The sequence below is a fragment of the Mus caroli genome, chromosome X (assembly GCF_900094665.2).
Source record: "Mus caroli chromosome X, CAROLI_EIJ_v1.1, whole genome shotgun sequence".
Taxonomy (NCBI): domain Eukaryota; kingdom Metazoa; phylum Chordata; class Mammalia; order Rodentia; family Muridae; genus Mus; species Mus caroli.
The window spans coordinates 3321628-3342051 of NC_034589.1; the positions used below are offsets into that span (position 1 = coordinate 3321628).

The 20424-nt window shown below is 41.8% G+C and overlaps 1 protein-coding gene across 1 annotated transcript in view; it reads left to right on the top strand.

The window, feature by feature from the left end:
- The first annotated feature begins 16021 nt into the window (after positions 1 to 16021).
- The window catches only part of Lancl3 (LanC like 3), an 88543-nt gene continuing 84140 nt past the window's right edge, over positions 16022 to 20424 (top strand). The window contains exon 1 of the mRNA XM_021153891.2: positions 16022 to 16917. Within this exon, the coding sequence (XP_021009550.1) occupies positions 16345 to 16917 (573 nt within the window). The 5' untranslated portion in view covers positions 16022 to 16344. The remainder of the gene's footprint in view (positions 16918 to 20424) is intronic.

The following is a 20424-nucleotide window of genomic DNA, read 5'->3' on the forward strand; positions in this document are numbered from 1 at the left end:
TTTATACATTTTTACGAATGTCCAAGGCAGAGATTTACAACTAAGATATTGGTCAAGAAAGTAGGTAAGAAGGGCCAGCCACAAGTGGTTAGAAGATTTTAACATTATGAGGGACCAGTGAGACAGTTCAGTGGATAAAAGCCTTTGCCATGCAAGCCCAGTGATCCAGAATCGACATAAAGATGAAAGGTGAGAAGTGACTCCACACAGTCATCCTCTGACCTCTACACTCACACTGTGGCCTATGTGTGTGTGAACATACACACATAACAAAAATTGATTTAAGCATTTTCTTACTTTGCTTTCTTTTGCTGTCATAAAATGTTATGACCAAAAGTAACTCAGGAAAGAAAGGGTTTATTTGGCTACAGTTCATCACCAGGGGAAAGTTAAAGCAGGAACCTGTAGGCAGAGACTGGAGCTGACCTCCTTTGGTGGGTGGTAGGCTAGAAGGGAGATTAAAGCATTTAAGAACCCTTATTCAAGTACGTTTTGAAAATTCTAAGCCTATGTTGGGTAGTGCTCACTGAGAAAGGCAAGCCATGCACCATCCTTTACTCAGAGAATAGGAAATTGTTATGGAAACCCTCCAAATTAATTTTATAAGCTAGTATATTTGAGAAACATTAAGGTGTATAAGATGATTGGAGATGAAGGAGCAAGATGGGGGATGACAGAAATAGGAGAACTGTTCTAGAAGTCCTAAGAACCCAGTAGGCTATCCTATGGACTATGGCTTTTCTTTTGAGGGGTAGAATCAGCTATATTATGGCTGCTGCTATTTTTAGAAGAAATAGAAGAGTGTGTATTAGCTGGTTTTGTGTGCCAATTTGACACAAGCTATAGTCATCAGAGAGGAAGGAGCCTCATTTGAAGAAATGCACCCGCAAGATCCAGCTGTAAGGCATTTTCTTAATTAGTGATCAGTGGGGGAGGGCCCAGTCTACTGTGTGTGGGGTCACCCTGGGCTGATAGTCCTGGGTTTTATAAGAAAGAAGGCTGAGCAAGCCAGTAAGCAGCACTCACCATGGCCTCTGCATCAGCTCCTGCCTCCAGGTTCCTGCCCTGCTTGATTTCCTGTCCTGACTTTCTCCAGTGATGGACTATGATCTGATAGTATAAGCCAAATAAATCCTTTTCTTCCCAACTAGATCTTTGGTTATGGTGGTTATTTGCAGCAAGAGAAAAGGTGAGAATACAGAAGAGACAATAAGTATCCAATTGTGCTAATCCAACCAATCCTGTTCATCTAACCTGCTAAACTAACAAATCACGTTAATCTAATAAATCAAGGATGAATTTTCATACACTGTAGGCTATAAAGACTGGCTATAGTATAGTACAATTCAGTTACTTTAACCATTTTGAAGATGAATCCTTGGAGAGAAAGTTTTGCCTATTTTTGAAAGTTGTTTATAAGGTGACCCACCTACTCCGTAACATAAAGTGTCTAGGTTTATGAGTCACAAATTTACTTATTTTCTCATATTTTCTCTGAGATATCAGTAATTTGCATGGAAAACATTTATATTTTAATATTCTTTTTCTTGTAAAGTTGTACGTAATTTTATGTGATTTCCTTGGTAAACGCACAGAAACTGCTTCCTACCCACAGTTTTACACAATTCACATAATAAGGAAAAACTGAGGAAGAACTAGAACTGAGCAGTTCAGCAAAATTGCAGAAACCATGTGCTATGTGTCAGCAAATGCTGCTGGAAATTCTGTGACGATCAGGACAAATCTTGCAGATAAGAGTAAGAGAAATGACTATGGTAAGATTTTCTACAGCCTACACATTTGTTGTTGTTGTTGTTGAGTAATCCCTACTTCTAAAAGAAAAATCAACAGGAATTTTCAAGCATAATTTTCTTTGAGGATGGTGTGTGGCTGGGATGTGTGGAAATACAGCCAGAATCAGAATTCACAGAAGTGGCTCTAGAGTCATGAAAGGTTGGGGTGTGGAGGCACAGGGCTTCATTTCTCCCTGTTAAGTCTCATATTTTAATGTCTCCATAAGGAAGATGAGGAAGGAAGCCTCAAGATTACACCAAATATTTTAGTTTCAATTTTGGTATTCTTCTTCCCCTTAAGTTATGAAGATCTCTGCTTAAAAATGTACTTACCTTATTATTATTATTATTATTATTATTATTATTAAAAATCTAGTTTAGTAAGTATTATAGGAGGATAGAGGCCATTTTTTCCCTGTATGGATACATCAGTCCTGGAAGGCAAACTGAGGTCCTTTCTCCAATCAAATAAATCAAGATGGGAGGTTGGAGGACAAGCTATTTAATCTTCACACTTACAGTTTTGAGAAACAATGACTTCAATGACAAACATGACTAGCACAGCAATTTGGCTCAAAACAGTGTTTTTTATATCCCGCATTGCATTTCTGTGTCCCCGAATTCATCAGTGGCTAAGTTCTTCAGGCAAGAACAGCAGTATCTAGCACTGTCCCACCCTTTCATTTCAGGCTACAAAGCTAATGTATACCCACAGGCTCAAGATTTCCTCCTTTTCTGGTATATGTGCTTGGTCATGTAGGAGACTTCTTGTAATGTTTCAACCCTAAGCTGAACTGAGAGCACCTAGACAGGCAAGTATCAGCTCACAGCTAGGGAAGACATGAGGCCTACTATACCCTGTTTATCTGTGATTTTTTGAAGAGCTATAAATGCACCCCATATTGAAAATGGATCATAATGATTTATTTCTTAAAATGTCTTCCTTTTTGCTCCTACTCTTGTTGATCAGATTTCTGGGTTTATTTGAGCTTTTAAAATTGATCTAGCATCCTTTGACTCCATTGACATCCTTTGACTTAATTAAAGGACCAATCGTCTGATCTGGTATCTAAAAGCATTAGCTTATGTTGATGTGTTGTGGTTATTTGCTTGTTGAGAGTTCAAGGACTTTTGGAGTTAGCTTCGTCACAAATGGGATAATGCAGTTAATTCTCCTGTTCTAATTACAAAGGAAGTTAGGACCAAAACCACCAACCCTTTCCATTTTCTAAATTACTCTTTGAGCCAGTCTATAAATGAATCAATACTTTATGAATTTTCTGCTAATTCATTAACAAGGGTACTCTATGAAAGATCTTGGGAATTGTGACCTCAGGAACTGTATTATTGGGAGCAAAAGTGCAACACCTTCTGAGGATAATACATCATCTTGGTAGACATTGAGGGTAGAGAAATTGCTATTTACCCATTTGACATTGGAGACATTCAGGACACAGGTACAGGCTCCATGATCCCACTGTGGGTGAGAGGATCTATCCTGATGTCCCAAGAGGCACAAAGCGTAATTCATCCTCCTTATGGAGAACAGAAGAATTCAGGTGGGCCAACTCCAAGAGGGACAGACTCTGGCAAGTCTCATTTTGCAGGACTTCATGTCTTGAAACATGATCAGCATGAATTTTACTCTGGTTGAGTCTATGTACCATTAATGGGGAAAGAACACTATTACTTGAGCCTTGGGACAACCTGCTACACAAGCATAACAATCACTATCATTGAGCACAAGTAGCATAAATGTAACATACCCCACACAAGTATCCAATCTCCCATACCTGGTTTCTACTTTTTAAGGTCAATCACATGTCCTTTTCTTCTTTCTTCGTTGTTGTTATTGAATTTTGAGATTCTTATAACGTAAGAGTTGGAAGGTGTCATATTTTATAGTAAGAGGTTATGAGATTTTAGTTTCACTAATCATTAAGCTATTAGGCAAAGTATATGGAGACATATATGGACATTTCTCCATCCTACCTGAAAACTCTCTATTTGCTGTACAGCAGTAATCTACTGTACATATATTGGACTCCATAGATGGGGCCAACTAGGGATTCTCTTAAGAAAATGCAGAGCTCTAACATTGGATTTATTTAAGAGATTTTTAAAAAATGGACTAGAGAGAGCAGGTCTCCCTGGAGTGCTGACACACTTGAGAGCACAGGTGAGACCACCACTTCTGCTCAAATTCTTGGCCCAAGAGGGACCCACCTAGAGCCATTAGGACACGGGAACCAAGGAACGACCAGGGACAGGATCCTTCCTGTTTCCATCTGTGCCCTGGAGCTGACACTGTGCCACAGCTCTCCATACCCAAATTCCTTCCAGAGAAAACTGGTCTCCCAGGAATGCAGACACACCTGTGAGCACAGGTAAGACCACCACTTCTGCTCAGAGGGACCCACCTGGAACCCTCAGGACACAGGAATCAGTGAGCAGCCTGGGACAGGCTAGAGGTACCCAGATCCTGCTGGGAGAGAGCTGGTCTCCCAGGAGTACTGACACACAGGCTTGCAGGAGGGACAGGACACAGTCAGAGACAGCAAGACCAGCTAACACCAGAGATAACCAGATGGCAAGAGGTAAGGGCAGGAGCATAAGCAACAGAAATCAAGGCTACTTGGCATCATCAGAACTAAGGTCTTCCACCACAGTAAGCCCTGGATTCCCCAACACACCAGAAAAGCAAGACTCTGATTTAAAATTATCTCATAATGATCATAGAGGACTTTTAAGAAGGACATAACTCCCTTAAAGAAATACAGGAGAACACAGGTAAAGAGGTAGAAGCCATTTAAGAGAAAACACAAAATTCCCTTAAAGAGTTACAGGAAAACACAACCAAACAGGTGAAGGAATTGAACAAAACCATCCAGGATCTAAAAATGGAAATAGAATCAATAAAGAAACCACAAAGGTAGACAACCCTGGAGATAGAAAACCTAGAAAAGAGATCAGAAGTCATAAATGCAGGTATCACCAACAGAATATAAGAAATGGAAGAGAGAATCTCAAGTGTAGAAGATACCATAGAAAACATTGACACAACAGTTAAAGAAAATGCAAAATGCAAAAAGCTCCTAACTCAAAACATCCAGGAAATACAGGACACAATGAGAAGACCAAACCTAAGGATAACAGGTATAGAAGAGAGTAAAGAGTCCCAACTTAAAGGGCCAGTAAATATCTTCAAAAAATTATAAAAGAAAACTTCCCTAACCTAAAGAAAGAGATGCCCATGAACATCCAAGAAACCTACAGAACTCCAAATAGACTTGACCAGAAAAGAAATTCCTCCTGATACATAATAATCAAAACACCAAACACACTAAACAAAGAAAGAATATTAAAAGCAGCAAGGGAAAAAGGTCAAGTAATATATAAAGGCAGACCTATCAGAATTTCATCTGACTTCTCCCCAAAAACTATGAAAGCCAGAAGATCCTGGGGAAATGTCATACAAACCCTAAGAGAACACAAATGCCAGCCCAGGCTACTATACCCAGCAAAACTGAATCACCATAGACGGAGAAAACAAGATATTCCATGACAAAACCAAATTTACACAATATCGTTCCAAAAAATCCAGCCCTACAAAGGATAATAGATGGAAAACACCAATACAAGGAGGTCAACTACACCCTAGAAAAAGCAAGAAAGTAATCTCTCAACAATCCCAAAAGAACAGAATCCCAACTCTAACAACAAAAATAACAGGAAGCAATAATCACTACACCTTAATATCTCTTAATATCAATGAACTCAATTCCCCCAATAAAAGGACATAGACTAACAGACTGGATATGTAAACAAGACCCAGCATTTTGCTTCATACACAAAACGCACCTCAGTGACAAAGACAGGCACTACCTCAGAGTGAAAGGCTGGAAAACAATTTTCCAAGCAAATGGTCTGAAGAAACAAGCTCGAGTAGTCATCCTAATATCGAATAAAATTGACTTTCAGCCAAAAGTTATCAAAAAACATAAGGAAGGACACTTCATACTCGTCAAAGGCAAAAGCTACCAAGATAAACAAACTCAAAGGAAAAAAAATCACATGATCATCTCCTTAGATATAGAAAAGGCATTTGACAAAGCCTTCAGATTTTTAAAAACACTATTTCCCAATGTCTGTGTAAGAGTGGTATTCATTTTGTCTGACCTTATAACCTTCTACAAACCATTATTTCATTAATTAATATAATTACTCAGCCCTACAGGGTGGAATTGGTGGCATAAATTAGATAGCTGTATTATCCTCTATCTTAATGGGTAGAAAATGACAAGAAAGTGTAAACTCTGGCCATGGAATGAGAAAGTCATTATTCTAAATATCTATGAGTATAATATTACAGAAAATAATTGGAATAATTCTGAAAAATATTAGTCAGTTCTATATTAAGAAAATCATAAAGTAACTATATTCCAGAGATTTTGATGTGTTTGATTTTCATGGAGAATTATTATTTTAAAACCACTCTGGATGTTTTCTATTTCCCAGTAAGAATTGAGAATTGAGAATTGAGAATTGTTTTTTAAATGATATACTCTTTAATTCTGGACAAACTTGAGGTCCAGGTCAATAGAGGAAACCAATTATCTTCTTTTCTTTGATGAGTGGAACTGGAGACTGGATATCTCAGAGACCTAGGGTAGAACAAACAAGTCTTGCAAAATAGCCAGCCAGCCAACCAACCAACCAACCAACCAACCAAACAAACAAACAAAGGAAAAAAAAACAGTGAAATGACTCATAATGATATTCTGCTATACTCCTGAATCAGTGCCTTGTCTACTTGTCATCAGAGAGGATTCTTCCAGCAGCAGATGGGAGTGGATGCAGAGACCCACAGCCAGACATTATGCAGAGAGAGGGTCCAAATTGACGGTTTTCATCAGGTCCCTCCCCTTGCAGATTAGGAAACCCCATGGAAGGAGAGAGAAAAAAAGATTATAGGAGTCAGAGGGTATGGAGGACACCAGGAGAACATGGTCCACTGAATCAACTAAACAGGTCTCACCTTGGCTCACAGAGACTGAAAGAGCAAGCATGGGGCAGCCAGGGGTCTTCAGCGGGTGCTCTTCTTATTTGTTATGGCTATTAGCTTGGTATTTTTGTGGAACTCCTAACAGTGAGATCAAGTGTATCGCTGACTGTTTTGTCTGCCTTTGGGTATATCTTCCTTCTATTGGGTGCCTTATCCAGCCTCAGTAAGAGGGCTTTTGTCTTGTCTTATTGTATCTTTTTGTTGTTGTTGTTGCTCTGTTTTGTGGTTGTCTCTTGGAGGTCTGCTCTTTTCTGAAGAGAAATGGAAGGGGAGTGGATTTGGAAGAGAGGAGAAGTGGGGGAGGGAGCTTGGAGGAGTGGTGGGAAGGGCAAACTATGGTTGGGAGGTATTGTATGAGAGAAGAAGAGTGAGAAAAGAATCTATTTTCAATAAAAAGAAAGTTTATTCAGTCTCCTTAGGACTATTCAGTAAAGATTCCTACACCTGTAGGCTGGTTATATGCATTATTTTTTTTCAAAACTGTGACAAGAATTGACATGAAATTTTGTAAAGATCCTCTTTTTCATGTACCACCTTTTCAGGTTGGGTGATTCATTAGTTTACCGATCTATGTATATTTCTCATTCTGACAACTTGTCCAATGTCAACAATGCTCCTTTACCCTAACTTCCACAGATACGGTTATGAGGACTTCAAAGTACCACTCACCTCCTTCCTGTCCTGTTCTTCCACCCTTCAGTCACTTGGTAACCATCACGGTAGAAAAAATAGTGGTCAATTATTTAAACTTTTAGGTGTGAAGTTCTTGATAAATTGGCTTTTTAAATTCAAAGAAAAGGAAAGGAGTATTCTTTTAGAGGATTTTTCTGTTTCCCACTTACACAAATATATTATAAGCAGCATACTTAGCAAAAAATGAAAACAAATCAAAATCACCATTACTATCCATTAGGTAGTAAGTTATCACTAGGCTCTTTGTAAAATTATTTTAAAGGCTCTCTAGATGACTCATATGGTCCTCATTAATCTTCTCCTTTGGATGTTGGTACCTTCTTGATCCGTTCTTTGACTTGGGTGTAGTAAGTCCACTCCTTTCCAGCAGTCTCTATAGCAGTTTTGATGTTCAGAAACATTTGATAAGAACCTCCTCAACAGGTCTGGAGCTTGTCTTCTCTCCGAGTTTGCATCAGGACCAGTTGGTAAAGTTGGAACTCATGAACTGAAAACTCTAAAGATGGGGCGTGGACAAGAAATCCCTTAGACCCAAGGAATAATTTGGAAAAGACAGCCAATATACAAATTTTTATAAGTTAGTCTTCAGTTTCTATGGTGGGAGTGGTCCATGGATTCACTAAGATGTAGGAGGTCACTTAAGAGATTTAGTCATTCTTGGGTGGGCAGTGGTAGTGGAGGCCTTTAAGTCCCGTACTCCAGACGCAGAGACAGGTGGATCTCTGTAAGTTCAAAGTCAGCCTGGTCTAAAAATTGAGTTTTAGGACAGCCAGAGCTACACAGAGAGACCCTGTCTCAGAAAACCTTTTTTTTTTTTTTCATTTTCCCCCAGATTGGGACACACGGTAGCCTCAACTTAATATGTAAACTTTCACAATTCCCTGCTACACTTTGGAAATGAATTAGCCACTGTTGTCTGAGACTATATTTTCTAAAATGCCCAAATATCGCATGACTTACTTTAAGACAATCCCATTTTCAGTGATAGTAACTGGGAAGGAGAAAGCCTGTGTTTACCCAGATAAGCTGTTGGGATGGAGAAAGACTATCCACCCAGAGAGCTGGCCCATTATTCTGAGTACACATTTTACTTTTTCTGCTTGAGAAGTTTCTTTAAAGTCTATTTGGATACTCGGGAAGGTCTCATCCGAGAAAGCCTTTCATCTGGGGTTTGTTTTTAATTACATTTTGTTTTGTATTTTGGCAAGTCACACAAATCCCATACACCTATTTTACAATGGTGCAGATCCCAATACAATTATAACTTTTGTATTATTACACATAGCCTAAGGTTTTTAGTGATTCCCTTTCTTATAATATGTGCAGTGGTTAGAGTCCAATCTTTGGAGATTTTATGACCTTTCTTATTAAGAGGACAAAATAACTTTTCAAAGGGGTTGCTGAACTTGGAGGGCAAGGTTCAAATAGTGGCTATCCTTTTTGACTCTTCATTGTTATTGGTATAGGCTTCCAAGATTTGGTTGTTGAACACCCAGAAGGACAACTTTACCAGTTGCCTTTTGTTTCATCTGCCTTGTCATTTTAACTATTTGTGTAATGTTTTGATAACATTTGGGCAAAACAATCCAGTTTTAAGTTAATCATGATTTCTTCAGGACTGGATTTATTTAAGGGTTGAAAGCCTAAGTTAGCCAAAACACAAGTGATTACTTTAATAAAACATATATCCTTTCTTTTTCTAGGCCAGTTCTTATGTTATCATTTATATAATAAGTTAACCCTAAATTTTAAAAATAAACTCTAATCATTCAATATCTATTACTCATTTTTCTTTTTTTATTGGATATTTTCTTTATTTACATTTCAAATGTTATCCCTTTCCTGATTTTCCCCTCTGAAACTCCATACGCCCTCCACCTGCTTCTATGAGAGTGTGCCCCCAGCTCTGGCCTCCCTGCCCTTGCATTCCCTTACACTGGGGCATCAAGCCTTTACAGGACCAAGAGCCTCTTCTCCCATTGATGCCCAACATGGCCATCCTCTGCTACATATGTAGCTGGAGCCATGAGTCCCACCAAGTGTACTGTATTTCTTGGTTGCTGGTTTAGTCCCTGGGAACTCTGGTTGGTTGATATTGTTGTTCTTCCTATGGGGTTGCAAACCCCTTCTGCTCCTTTAGTCCTTTCTCTAACTCCTCCATTGGGGACCCAGTGGTAGACAGACAGTCCAATGGTTGGCTGTGAACACCCACCTCTGTATTTGTCAGGCACTGGCAGAGCCCCTCAGGAGACATCTATATCAGGCTCATCTCAGCATGCACTCTTTGGCATCCACAATAGGGTCTGCATTAGTTGACTCTATATGGGATGGATCCCCAGGTGGGACAGTCTCTGGATGTCACTGCTCCACACTTTGTCTCCATATTTTCTCCAGTGAGTATTTTGTTCCACGCTTCTAAGAAGGTCCAAAGCAACCAACTTTGGTCTTCCTTCTTTGTGAGCATCATGTGGTCAGTATTCCGAGCTTTGGGGCTAGTATCCACTTATCAGTGAGTACATACCATGTGTGTTCTTTTGTGATTGGGTTACCTCATTCAGGATGATATTTTCTAGTTCCATCCATTTGCCTAAGAATTTCATGAAGCCATTGATCTTAATAGCTGAGTAGTATGGCATTGTGTAAATGTACCACATTTTCTGTATCTATTCCTCTGTTGAAAGACATCTGGGTTCTTTCCAGCTTCTGGCTATAAGACTGCTATGAACATAGTGGAGCATGTGTTCTTGTTATATGTTGGAGCATCATTTGGGTATATGCCCAGGAGTGGTATAGCTGGGTCCTCGTTTTCTGAGGAACCGCCAAGATGATTTCCAGAGCGGTTTTACCAGCTTGCAGTCCCACCAGAAATGGAGGAGTGTTCCTTTTTTTCCACATCCTCTCTAGCATCTGCAGTCATCTGAATTTTTGATCTTAGTCATTCTGACTGGTGTGAGGTGGAATCCCAGAGTTGTTTTGATTTGCATTTCCCTGATGATTAAGGATGTTGAACATTTTTTTTTAGGTGCTTCTCAGCCATTTGGTATTCCTCAGGTGAGAATTCTTTGTTTAGCTCTGAACCCATTTTTAATAGGGTTAGTTGATTTTCTGGAGTCTAGCTTCTTGAGTTCTTTGTATATATTGGATATTAACCCCCTATCAGATTTAGGATTGGTAAAGATTTTTTCCCAATCTGTTGGTTGCCTTTTGGTCTGTAAGGCAAAGGACACTGTCAATAGGACAAAACAGCAACCAACAGATTGGGAAAATATGTATCACTCTTAAGTCATTCAAGATTTCTTCAACTTAGCTTTTTTTTTTTTAATAGAAATTAGATTTTTTTCTCCAATAATTATTCACTTTACATCCCAATCATGGACTCCTCTCTCCTCTATTCCCAGGCATGGCATTACAAATCCATCCCCAAATTGCCCCCTTCCTTCACCTCAGAGAAAGGGAACCCCACTTGGGTACCACCCTATCCTGGAACATCTAGTCCCAGCAGGATTAGGTACCTCCTCTCCCTCTGAGACCCAATCAGGCAGTGCAGGTAGCAGGAAGGGGATCTTGTAAAATCACTTTGGAAATCAATTTGGTGGCTTCACAGAAAAGTGGGAATAGATCTATTTCAAGACCCAGCTATACCATTCCTGAGCATACATCCAAAGATGCCTCACCATACCATAGAGGCACTTGCTCAACTATATTCATAGCAGCTTCATTTGTAATAGCCAGAACCTGTAAACAACCTAGATGTCCTTCAACTGAAGAATGAATGGATACAGAAAATGTGGTATGTTTGTACTACGGAATACTATTCAGCTATTAAAAACAAGGACATCATGAATTTTGCAGGTGAATGGATGGAACTTGAGACTATCATTCTGAGTGAGATAACCCAGAGCCAGAAAGAAACGTATGATATGTACCCACTTATAAGTGGACATTAGCCATAAAGTGCAGGATAACCACCCTACAATCCACAGACCCCAGGAAACTGGGTAGTAAGGAGGTCAAAGGGATGATGCACAAATCTCACTCAGAAGGAGAGCTAATAGTCATTGGAGGTGGATGGAGAAAGGGAACTGGGTGGTAGAGAGGTGAGGATGGGAATAGGGATGGCGATCACACCTGGGGAAGGGGTAAGAGAAGGCTGGCAGTGAGAATGGAAATCTATGGAGTGCATCTCTGGGATTAGCAGGAGGCCTGGGACTAGGTTGGATACAGTGAGTATATGGGGATGAACCTAGCTGAGATTCCTACCAGAGGGAGATATAGAGACTGAAATAGCCACCTCCTGCAGCCAGGCAGGATCTCCAGAGGACAGTGGTGGACATCAATCCACCCACAAAACCTTCAACCCAAAATTTATCTTGCCTACAAAATGTGCAGGGATAAAGATGGAGTAGAGACTGAAGGAAGAGCCAAGCAATGACTACCCCAATTTGAGACCCATCTCATGTGAGAGAGCCAATCCCTGACACTATTAATGATACCCTGCTATGCTTGCAGACAAGAACCTAGCATGTCTCCTGAGAGGCTTCATCCAGTAGCAGAGGGAAGCAGATGCCGAGACACACAGCCAAACATCACATGGAGCTTGGGGAGTTGTGTGGAAGAGTGGGGGTTAGAATTGAGCACGCTGGCAGGGTTAAAGACACCACAAGAAGACCTACAGAGTCAATCAACCTGGGTCCATGGGGGCTCAGAGACTGAACCACCCACCAAAGAGCTTGCAGGGGCTGTACCTAGGACCCCCACATGTTTGTAGCAGATGTGTAGCTTGGTCTTCATGTGGGTCCCCTAACAAGTGGAGCAGGGATCTCTGTGACTCTGTTTCCAGCCATTGGAAAAGAAATTCTTTTCTTATACAATATATCCTGACTATAGTTTCCCTTCCTTCTGCTTCCCCCAATTCCTCCCGACCTCCCCTCCCTTCTGGATCCACTCCCTTTTTGTCTCTAGAAAAGAACAGAATTCTAAGGGATATATGACAAAATAAAATGTAATAAGATGAAGCAAAAACTATCATATTGAAGTTGGACATAGCAGACCAACAGGAGGAGAAGAGTCCCAAGAAGCAGGCAAAAGACTCAGAGACCCACTTGCTCTAACAGTCAGGCTTCTCATAAAAACCCAAGCTAGTAGCATATATAGCATATATATGCTGTAATATAATTGCAGAGGACCTTGAACAGACTCATGTAGGCCCCATGTTTGCTGCTTCAGTCTCTCTGTGTATATATGCACCTTGCTCAATTGATTTAGAAAGCCTTATTCTCTTAGTATCCTCCATCCCTGCTGGCTCTGACACTCTTTCTGCCTCCTCTTAGGATGCCCTGAGCTTTAGAGGAGGGATTTAATGGAGTGTATACTCTCTGTTTGCCTAGATCTGGCTGTGGGTCTCTGAATCTGTTCCCATCTGGGCTTTAAGCTTTCTTGGTTTTTGTCCTCATTGATTATTTTTCAGTCCTAGAACAAAATAGTATTTGATGAGACAAAATGCATACATACAAAAAAATATTGTCTCTTTTCTGTTTTAACTGTTTTAACAAAAAAATGTAACCTCATATTTGTATCACTAAAAATAAATGTTTCTCTCTTATAATTACTGTTAACTTCATTCCTTAAACAAGAATTGAATCTAAATTACATATATGGCACATTGTAAAAAAAATTAATACCTTATACAGTCTTAAAAATAAGCCTTTTGCCAGAGTAGTAGCACATATCTTTAATCCCAGAACTAGGAAGGCAGAGGCCAACCTGGTCTATCTAGTAACTTCCAGGACAGCTAGGGCTACAAAAAGAGACTCTATTTCCAGAAGGAGCAAGAGGAGAAGGAGGGAGAAGAGGAGGGGGAGGAGAAAAGGGAGGAGGAAGAAGGGGAACAGGAGGAAAAGGAAGAGGAGGAGAAGGAGGAGGAGGAGAAGGGGGAGGAGGAGGGGGAGGAGGAGGAGGGGGAGGAGGAATCACACCTCATTTCTCCTGTTGTGAGTCTCAAGTCTCAGGCAAATAATCTTTCAACTTTATTTTTTATATTTTCCCCATTCTGGTCTAATACAGCCTGAGACTTAGAAAAAGTTTACTTTCTGCAAGAGCCTATGGAGATATCAATGACCTTGAGAATGGAGAAACTCCTTGTAAAAGGGATAAGGCAGGCAGAAAAGAAATTACACAAAGAGCCAGAAATTCTTACATTAATCCTGTAATTGCAGTTTTAGATAGCAGAAGACATTTATTACTGTTGTTCTAGCTACAATAGAGGAGGGCACTCAACACCTTTGAAGAGAAGAAGGGGAGTCAAGGGTTCTTATAGTTATAAATTGAGTCCCACTGGGAACCCTTGATAGAATTAGGGATGGAAGAGGAAGAAAATGAAATGACTTTTTTTTTTTAACCAACTATGGGGTTATGCCTACTCTATATTCTAGCTAGAACCAGGAGACTACACATGCTCTGTCATCTAAACCCTTGTTTTGCACCTCTGGTCTTATCTAAACTGTTGGGATCAGGGTCTGGCAAAGCTGGGCACACAAAGGTGGGGTAGGGTAAGTCTCCCACTCTCCAGAGACCCAGGTGTTAGTTTATCAAATCCTGAAACCCCCTGAGTGCCCTCCAAATGATAAGAAACAGCGATCCTTACTTTATAAGACACATACTGGAGACTCAGCAAAAATAAAGTATTTTATTTTATGACCTTGCAAAGTCAGGCAAAAATGGCTGGTGTATGCATTTGGTGTGAAATTTTTCTATTACTACTAACTTTTTCTGTCCCCTGAATTCCTCACCTGCTGAGATCCTCAGGGAGGTATAGTCTCCCTGCTCTTTAGTATTTTTCCTTTCCCAAATTTTCCATCCTCTGGAGTCAAGATGCAAAGCCTTGTCTAAATTATTTCTAGGCTTGAGATTTCATCCTTTTGTTCTGTTTTGCTTAAAATATTTTTAAATTTTATTTTGTGTGTAGAAGTATTTGCCTAGCTGTAGATAAGTATACTACGTGTGTGTCCAGCATTCCCAATGGCCAGAAGAGGGTGTTGGATCCCCCAGAATTGGAGTAAGACAGTTATGTGTCACTATGTGGGTGCTGGGTACTGAACCCAGAACCTTCAAAGGAGCAGCAAGTGCTCTTATCTGCTGACCAAACTCTCCCAGTCCTGATTCCCTCCTTATCTGATATATAGGTAGGTGCAGCCATGTAACAAACTTCCGGTAACTTTTCATCCTTAGGATGAACAGAGAGCATCTAGCACCAGCTGCCAACTAAGATGGACAGGGGCCTACTTCCTTCTGCTAAATCGTGATTCTCTAATGAGCTCTAAACACACCTCAGATTGAAAATGGATCATTATGATTTATTTCATACATGGCAATCATTGACACTTTCGTGGCAAATGTGCTCCCAACAAGCAGTGAACTTTAAAACAAGTGCAGTAGTTTTCTGTACAGAGTGCCAAAAACTTTCCTATGAACAACTTACACTTGTGTTTCCAGTTTCTCAAGATACAAATACCTCTTCAGCCTTCAATAGTCAATACTTTGTGGAAGGAAGAATTATTTTAAAAGACCTAAACATAAGGAAGAAAAGTAGCATATGTGTTTTGTTTTCTGTCTTTTCCACTCAGGTGGAACCTTAAGCAGTCTGGGAACTTGTGTAGTTACTCTATTATTAAGTTTCAAAGCACAAAAGAGAGCAGAATGGGAATAATCTCTGTGAAGGATAAACAGGAGGGACAGCTTTATCCGTGTACTAACTAGCTAATGCTCTAAAGATGTTTATTAGTCTCTTTCTAATTCCATGAGGGATCAGTGAAAGAAGAGAGCAGGGGTAGGTGGAGGTAGGGGAGTTTCCACTCTCTTCCAAAATGTAGTGTGGTTCTTTGGGTTTTTAATTCCTGTGTACGCCAAGCAAAATAACAGAGTAGGAGACAAACACCAAGAACTTCTTCCTTTAAAAACATAAAGCATGCTACACCCCCCTGCCCCCCCCCCCACACACACAGTGCTGCTGCTCTTGATACTGAGACACTTTAAATGAAAACGCCACTGTGACCGAGCTTGAAAGATGATGCCCAGTTGTCAGTTCTCTGGGACTTTAGTTCAGAGGCGTCACAAACTTAACTGAGGATGCTTATAACCTAGGTCTCTTGGTATATACTCTGACTTTCTATTCAGTTAAGTCTGAGACGAAACACCCGGTGCTGCGTTGGTCTTTTTTCTTTTTCTTTCAATGCCGCTTCCAGGTGCTGCTGGCACCGAACTGAGGCAAAGACTCTGAGGACACAGGGGACTGGAAGTCATCACCTCTGCTGCCAGGTGTGCTAACGGCCAGCCTCAGCATTCCTGATCGGTGCCCTGCACGTCCCAGGCCTTCTGCAGGGAGGGGAGGAGCCGAGGGCGGAGCGGGAGGAGTGGCGCGGCCCCGCGTGGGTCCTGCCTGAAGAGATCACCTCGGCCCCTTGGAGAGCCTCAGAGCTGCGGCAGCGCAAGAGGGGGCGGTTTGGAGAGGGCGCGGCTTCTGGGAGGGGAACGTGTGACACGCATTCCCAGTGCTGCCTCGGGCCATCCCGGAGCCTCGCAGCTCGTTGTCCCACTTGGCCACTGGCTCCGTGATCCCTCCTTGCGCCTGCCTCGTCTTGTCACCTCCCGTCTCACCCTCCTCGCTCCATCCTCCACCACCTCATCCACAGCCATCTGAGCGAGCGCGCCTCTGAGAGCAGGAGGTACTGCTCCGGGCTTCAGGGCGCGCCCTCCAAAGGTCCCCAGCTCGGCATTCGGGACCCCGCGGGCGACAGCATGGACACCAAGCGCTGCTTCGCCAACCGCTTCGATGACTACCAGGGCAGCCTGCTGGCGGGCCAGTGCGAGGAGGCAGTGGCGCCCTTGGTCACCTCCACCATCGAACGCATTCTTCAGGAGCTGCCCCCACTCGGGGGCGGCGCTGAGGCTCGGGGGGCGACAGGCGCAGGCAGCAGCTGCCAGGGGGGTCTGTACAGCGGCGTGGCCGGAGTGGCCTACATGCTCTACCACGTCTCCCAGAGCCCGCTTTTCGCCGCCGCCCGGGAGCGCTACCTGCGCTTCGCCAAGCGCCTCATCGACGCGTGCCTCCGCGCCGAGGAGTGGGGCGAGACGGACGCGGACACCCGCGCTGCCTTTCTGCTCGGGGGCGCGGGCGTGTATGCGGTGGCCACGCTGGTCTACCACGCCCTGGGCCGCCCCGACTACGTGCAGCCCCTCGGCAAGTTCCGGGCTCTGTGCGCCGTCTGCGCGCCGGTCTCCTTCCTGGACTGTGGCTCCGACGAGCTGTTCGTGGGTCGCGCCGGCTACCTGTGCGCCGCGCTCGTGCTCAAGCAGAAGCTCGCCCAGGAGGTAAGACGCAATCCCGGCCGCCGGAGGGCGCTCGCCCGCTGCCCGCGCCCGCGGGGTCCTGCTTGCCTGGACTCCTCGACGCCTGCAGCACCGCCCTGCACTCCTGGCTCTTCTTTGTTACTTCTTTGTGCGCTGTGCTTGTCCCCCCCACCCCCCGCCCGTGTTTCTGTGTCTATCTGTGTCTCTCTCTCTCTCTCTCTCTCTCTCTCTCTCTCTCTCTCTCTCTCCCTCCCCCCTCTCCCTTTCTTTCTCTCTCTTCCTCTCCCGGCTCTTTTGTTGGATTACCTGGCTTTTTGCCTTACTCCTGTTTTGTTTTGTTCTGTTTTGTTTTTGCAGTGAAGTTTGTGGCATCACTCCAGATCCCTCTTCGCCCCATAGCTTTTTAGGGGTTGACCTTGTGGCCCTTAAAAGTGAATGTTTAAAAACAAGGGGGGAGGGTAGTTATTTTCTTTCTGTTGAACTGTGCTAGCAAGAATGCCCTTGAACATTAGAGTCTTAAAAAAGTAATGAAACTTGTAGGGAGTGATGTGCAGGAAAGTTGCATTTGGACTCCTGGGCCTGTAACCAATAGTAAGCTGGCTGTGTATAGGTCTGATGTGTATACTGTATTATTTACTATTAAATTCACCCTGTGACTCATAATGCATGTGTATCTGATGCGAGTGTGCTCTTTTAAAATAACTATAGTGTAGATAAAAATATACTCACTTTGATCAAATGCGTTTTTTAAATCCATCTTAAAATCAGTACTTAGGCTGACCCTTTGGTCACAGCCCTTGTGATAGGCAGCTTTAGATGAATAGCTTTTTCAGGAACTCCTTCAAGACAGTTTAATCTCTCTCTCTCTCTCTCCACACACACACACACACACACACACACACACACACAAAATGTTTTTTTCAGAATTGCCTTTGAATATAGGATGCTGATATTAGGAAAAACTGTGCCAATTCCCGTGGCATTGAGGGAATTAAAATATAAATAAATAAAGCTATGAAGCATCATAGTAACTAGAACTGAAAGAGAAGCACTTTCATTCATAATCTACTGGAACAAATGCAGTGTTCTAGGGAGGAAGTGACACATTTAACTTGGCTTGATATAGTGAAAAAGACATTTGAAGAAAAAAAGAGAAAGGCATATGAAGCGACTTAAATGTATAATTAGCTGAGATAAACAGTGCACGAACAGACTTGATTTTTTTTTTTTAATTTACAGCAGGTGAAGTTGATTCAAGTGAAGAAAAAAATTGCTAAAGGATGCATTAAGCTAGCAGGGCAGCAAAGGGCCATGTGACAAAGTTGTCTTGAAATAGTTGGCTCTGCTTCTGAGTCATTGTTATCTGCTAGCTGTTTCCCAAGGGCCCTTCCTGCTGTATACAACCATTTAGAAGGCCACTAAGAGATTTACATATCATTTGCATTACATTTGCATCTGCTGCCCAAACCTTGCAGTCCTATGGTAGGCAATTAAAAACAAAACAAAACAAAAAACAACAAAAAACCCCACATTTTCCCTTAGTTGCTTTCCTTAAGCCTGTTTCTTCTTTTGCCCATGCCTTTGAGTATTTTCTCCATAATGGAATGGCAGAATGAAAAGTCAACCCAAAGACCAGGGGGACTCTAACAGAATCCAGTGGTCCAAAACCAGTTTAGATGTAGCCCGGCACCACAAAAACATTTAAGATCGTTCTTCTGCCTTCCTGTCGAACTATATCTTTTTGTTCTAATCAAATTGAGCTTGTCTGGCTGCTCCCAGGAGATGGAGCAAGAGCACATGCTCCTAAGATTTTGAAAGAATAGCTTTTAATTTGTTAGATCCCATACTACTAGTGCTGGCCTAAGCTTCAATAATCCAAGAAATTCAGGCTTTGAATGTGTAGGGCAGGGACTGGCACATCTTCCCCTCCCTAACTCCTTGCCAGCAAACAGCTTTGATCCATGAACCTTGATTAAATTGAATTTCTAACTCGTGTGTCATTTTTCTATAAATAATCTGTCATTGTGTCTCAGCATCTTTTTTATTTCATTCAATGTCATTTACATTCACCTTCCTCTGTCATTTCCCATAGTTATCACCCTAGTTTAGATCCTTCTCACATTATTTGACACATCTGTGCCACGTAATAAGTAATGGAATGAATGAATCACTCTGAGCCAGGGTGGGTTTTTTTTTTCCCTCACTAAAGCACTCATCTGCCTTTTTTTAAAAGCTAGCTTCTTAAAGACACTTTTCATTATGTCACTGTCCTGCTCAGCATCCTTCAGTGATTGCCTTCCATCCAGTGGCTTCCCATTGTGTACTTAAAACTGTGACACTTAACATGTCCGAGAAAGCCTCCCATGATCAGGCCCACCTGACTCCTTCCTCAGTGTTCAGCAGTCGCACTAGCCTTCTGTTGTTTTCGACATTGTCTTGTCTCGGGGTTTTTGTACTCTCTGTTCTCCCTGCCTGGAACACTTTCTCCAGATATTTTTACAGCTAGCTCCATGTCCTTGGCTAGGCCTTTACGTCCTTGCTGAGGCATTTCCTGCCAGCACTATTTAGAGTTGCCCTCCTTCCCTTCTTGATTTTACTCAGTCTGTTTATTTGTGTCTTTACTAATTAGACTATAAATTCCATAGCATGGACATCTTTGTATCTTGCTGTAGCATCAGTATTAACATAGTGCCCAGCACGTGTATATACACAAGTTTTCTTCTGTGCTGTTGCAAATGTTGTCTGAGAACTACATGGCTTGCATTGCCAACTTACCTTTAAAATGGCATCTGGTTTATCAGTATTTTCCCTTATGCTAGAGTTTCTGGTGCTATGTTTAAAGAAAGCATTTCCTACTTTTGGATCCCCAGTTATCTGTTGAATGAATGAATTGAATGAATTATAGGTTCCTACACATTTTTCTTCAAATCAAACTGACCCACGAGATCAGTACTTTTCAAAAATTTATTTTACATGGGAAGCACTTGAAGATCTTGTCAACAAAATACAGGAAAATTGTCATAAATATTATGAATATACAGTAAAATATAGGGAAAAATTCTGATGCAGCCTTGAGATACAATCTGATAGTCAGCATATCTAACAAGTCCCAAGGTGAGACTGATGCGGTTGATTCATAGATCACAATTTGGATTATAATATGATTCTGTGTGGGTTTGGCTATCTCTCCTGTCATGTCTATTTATTCATGCTCTAACAGTTTGTTGTGTGAAGCTTGGTGTATTGATTTATGGGACTGTAATTTAGAATGTTCATTACAATATAATACTGTGCTTTTATTATAAAGTCCCACAGAGGAATCTGTCTCAGGATGTAGAAACAAATAATTGTGTTCTTTCTCACAATTGATAGAATCAATGTAGTCTTTGAAACATGTCTTGTGACTGTTGGCTACCAGAAAGCAGAAGGACCAAATTTGGACTTCGTGCCTGAGAATACAATGCTTTATATATTTTCATACATCAGCACTTACCTCTAGGTTGATGTAATTGGTTCCATCCTTAGAGT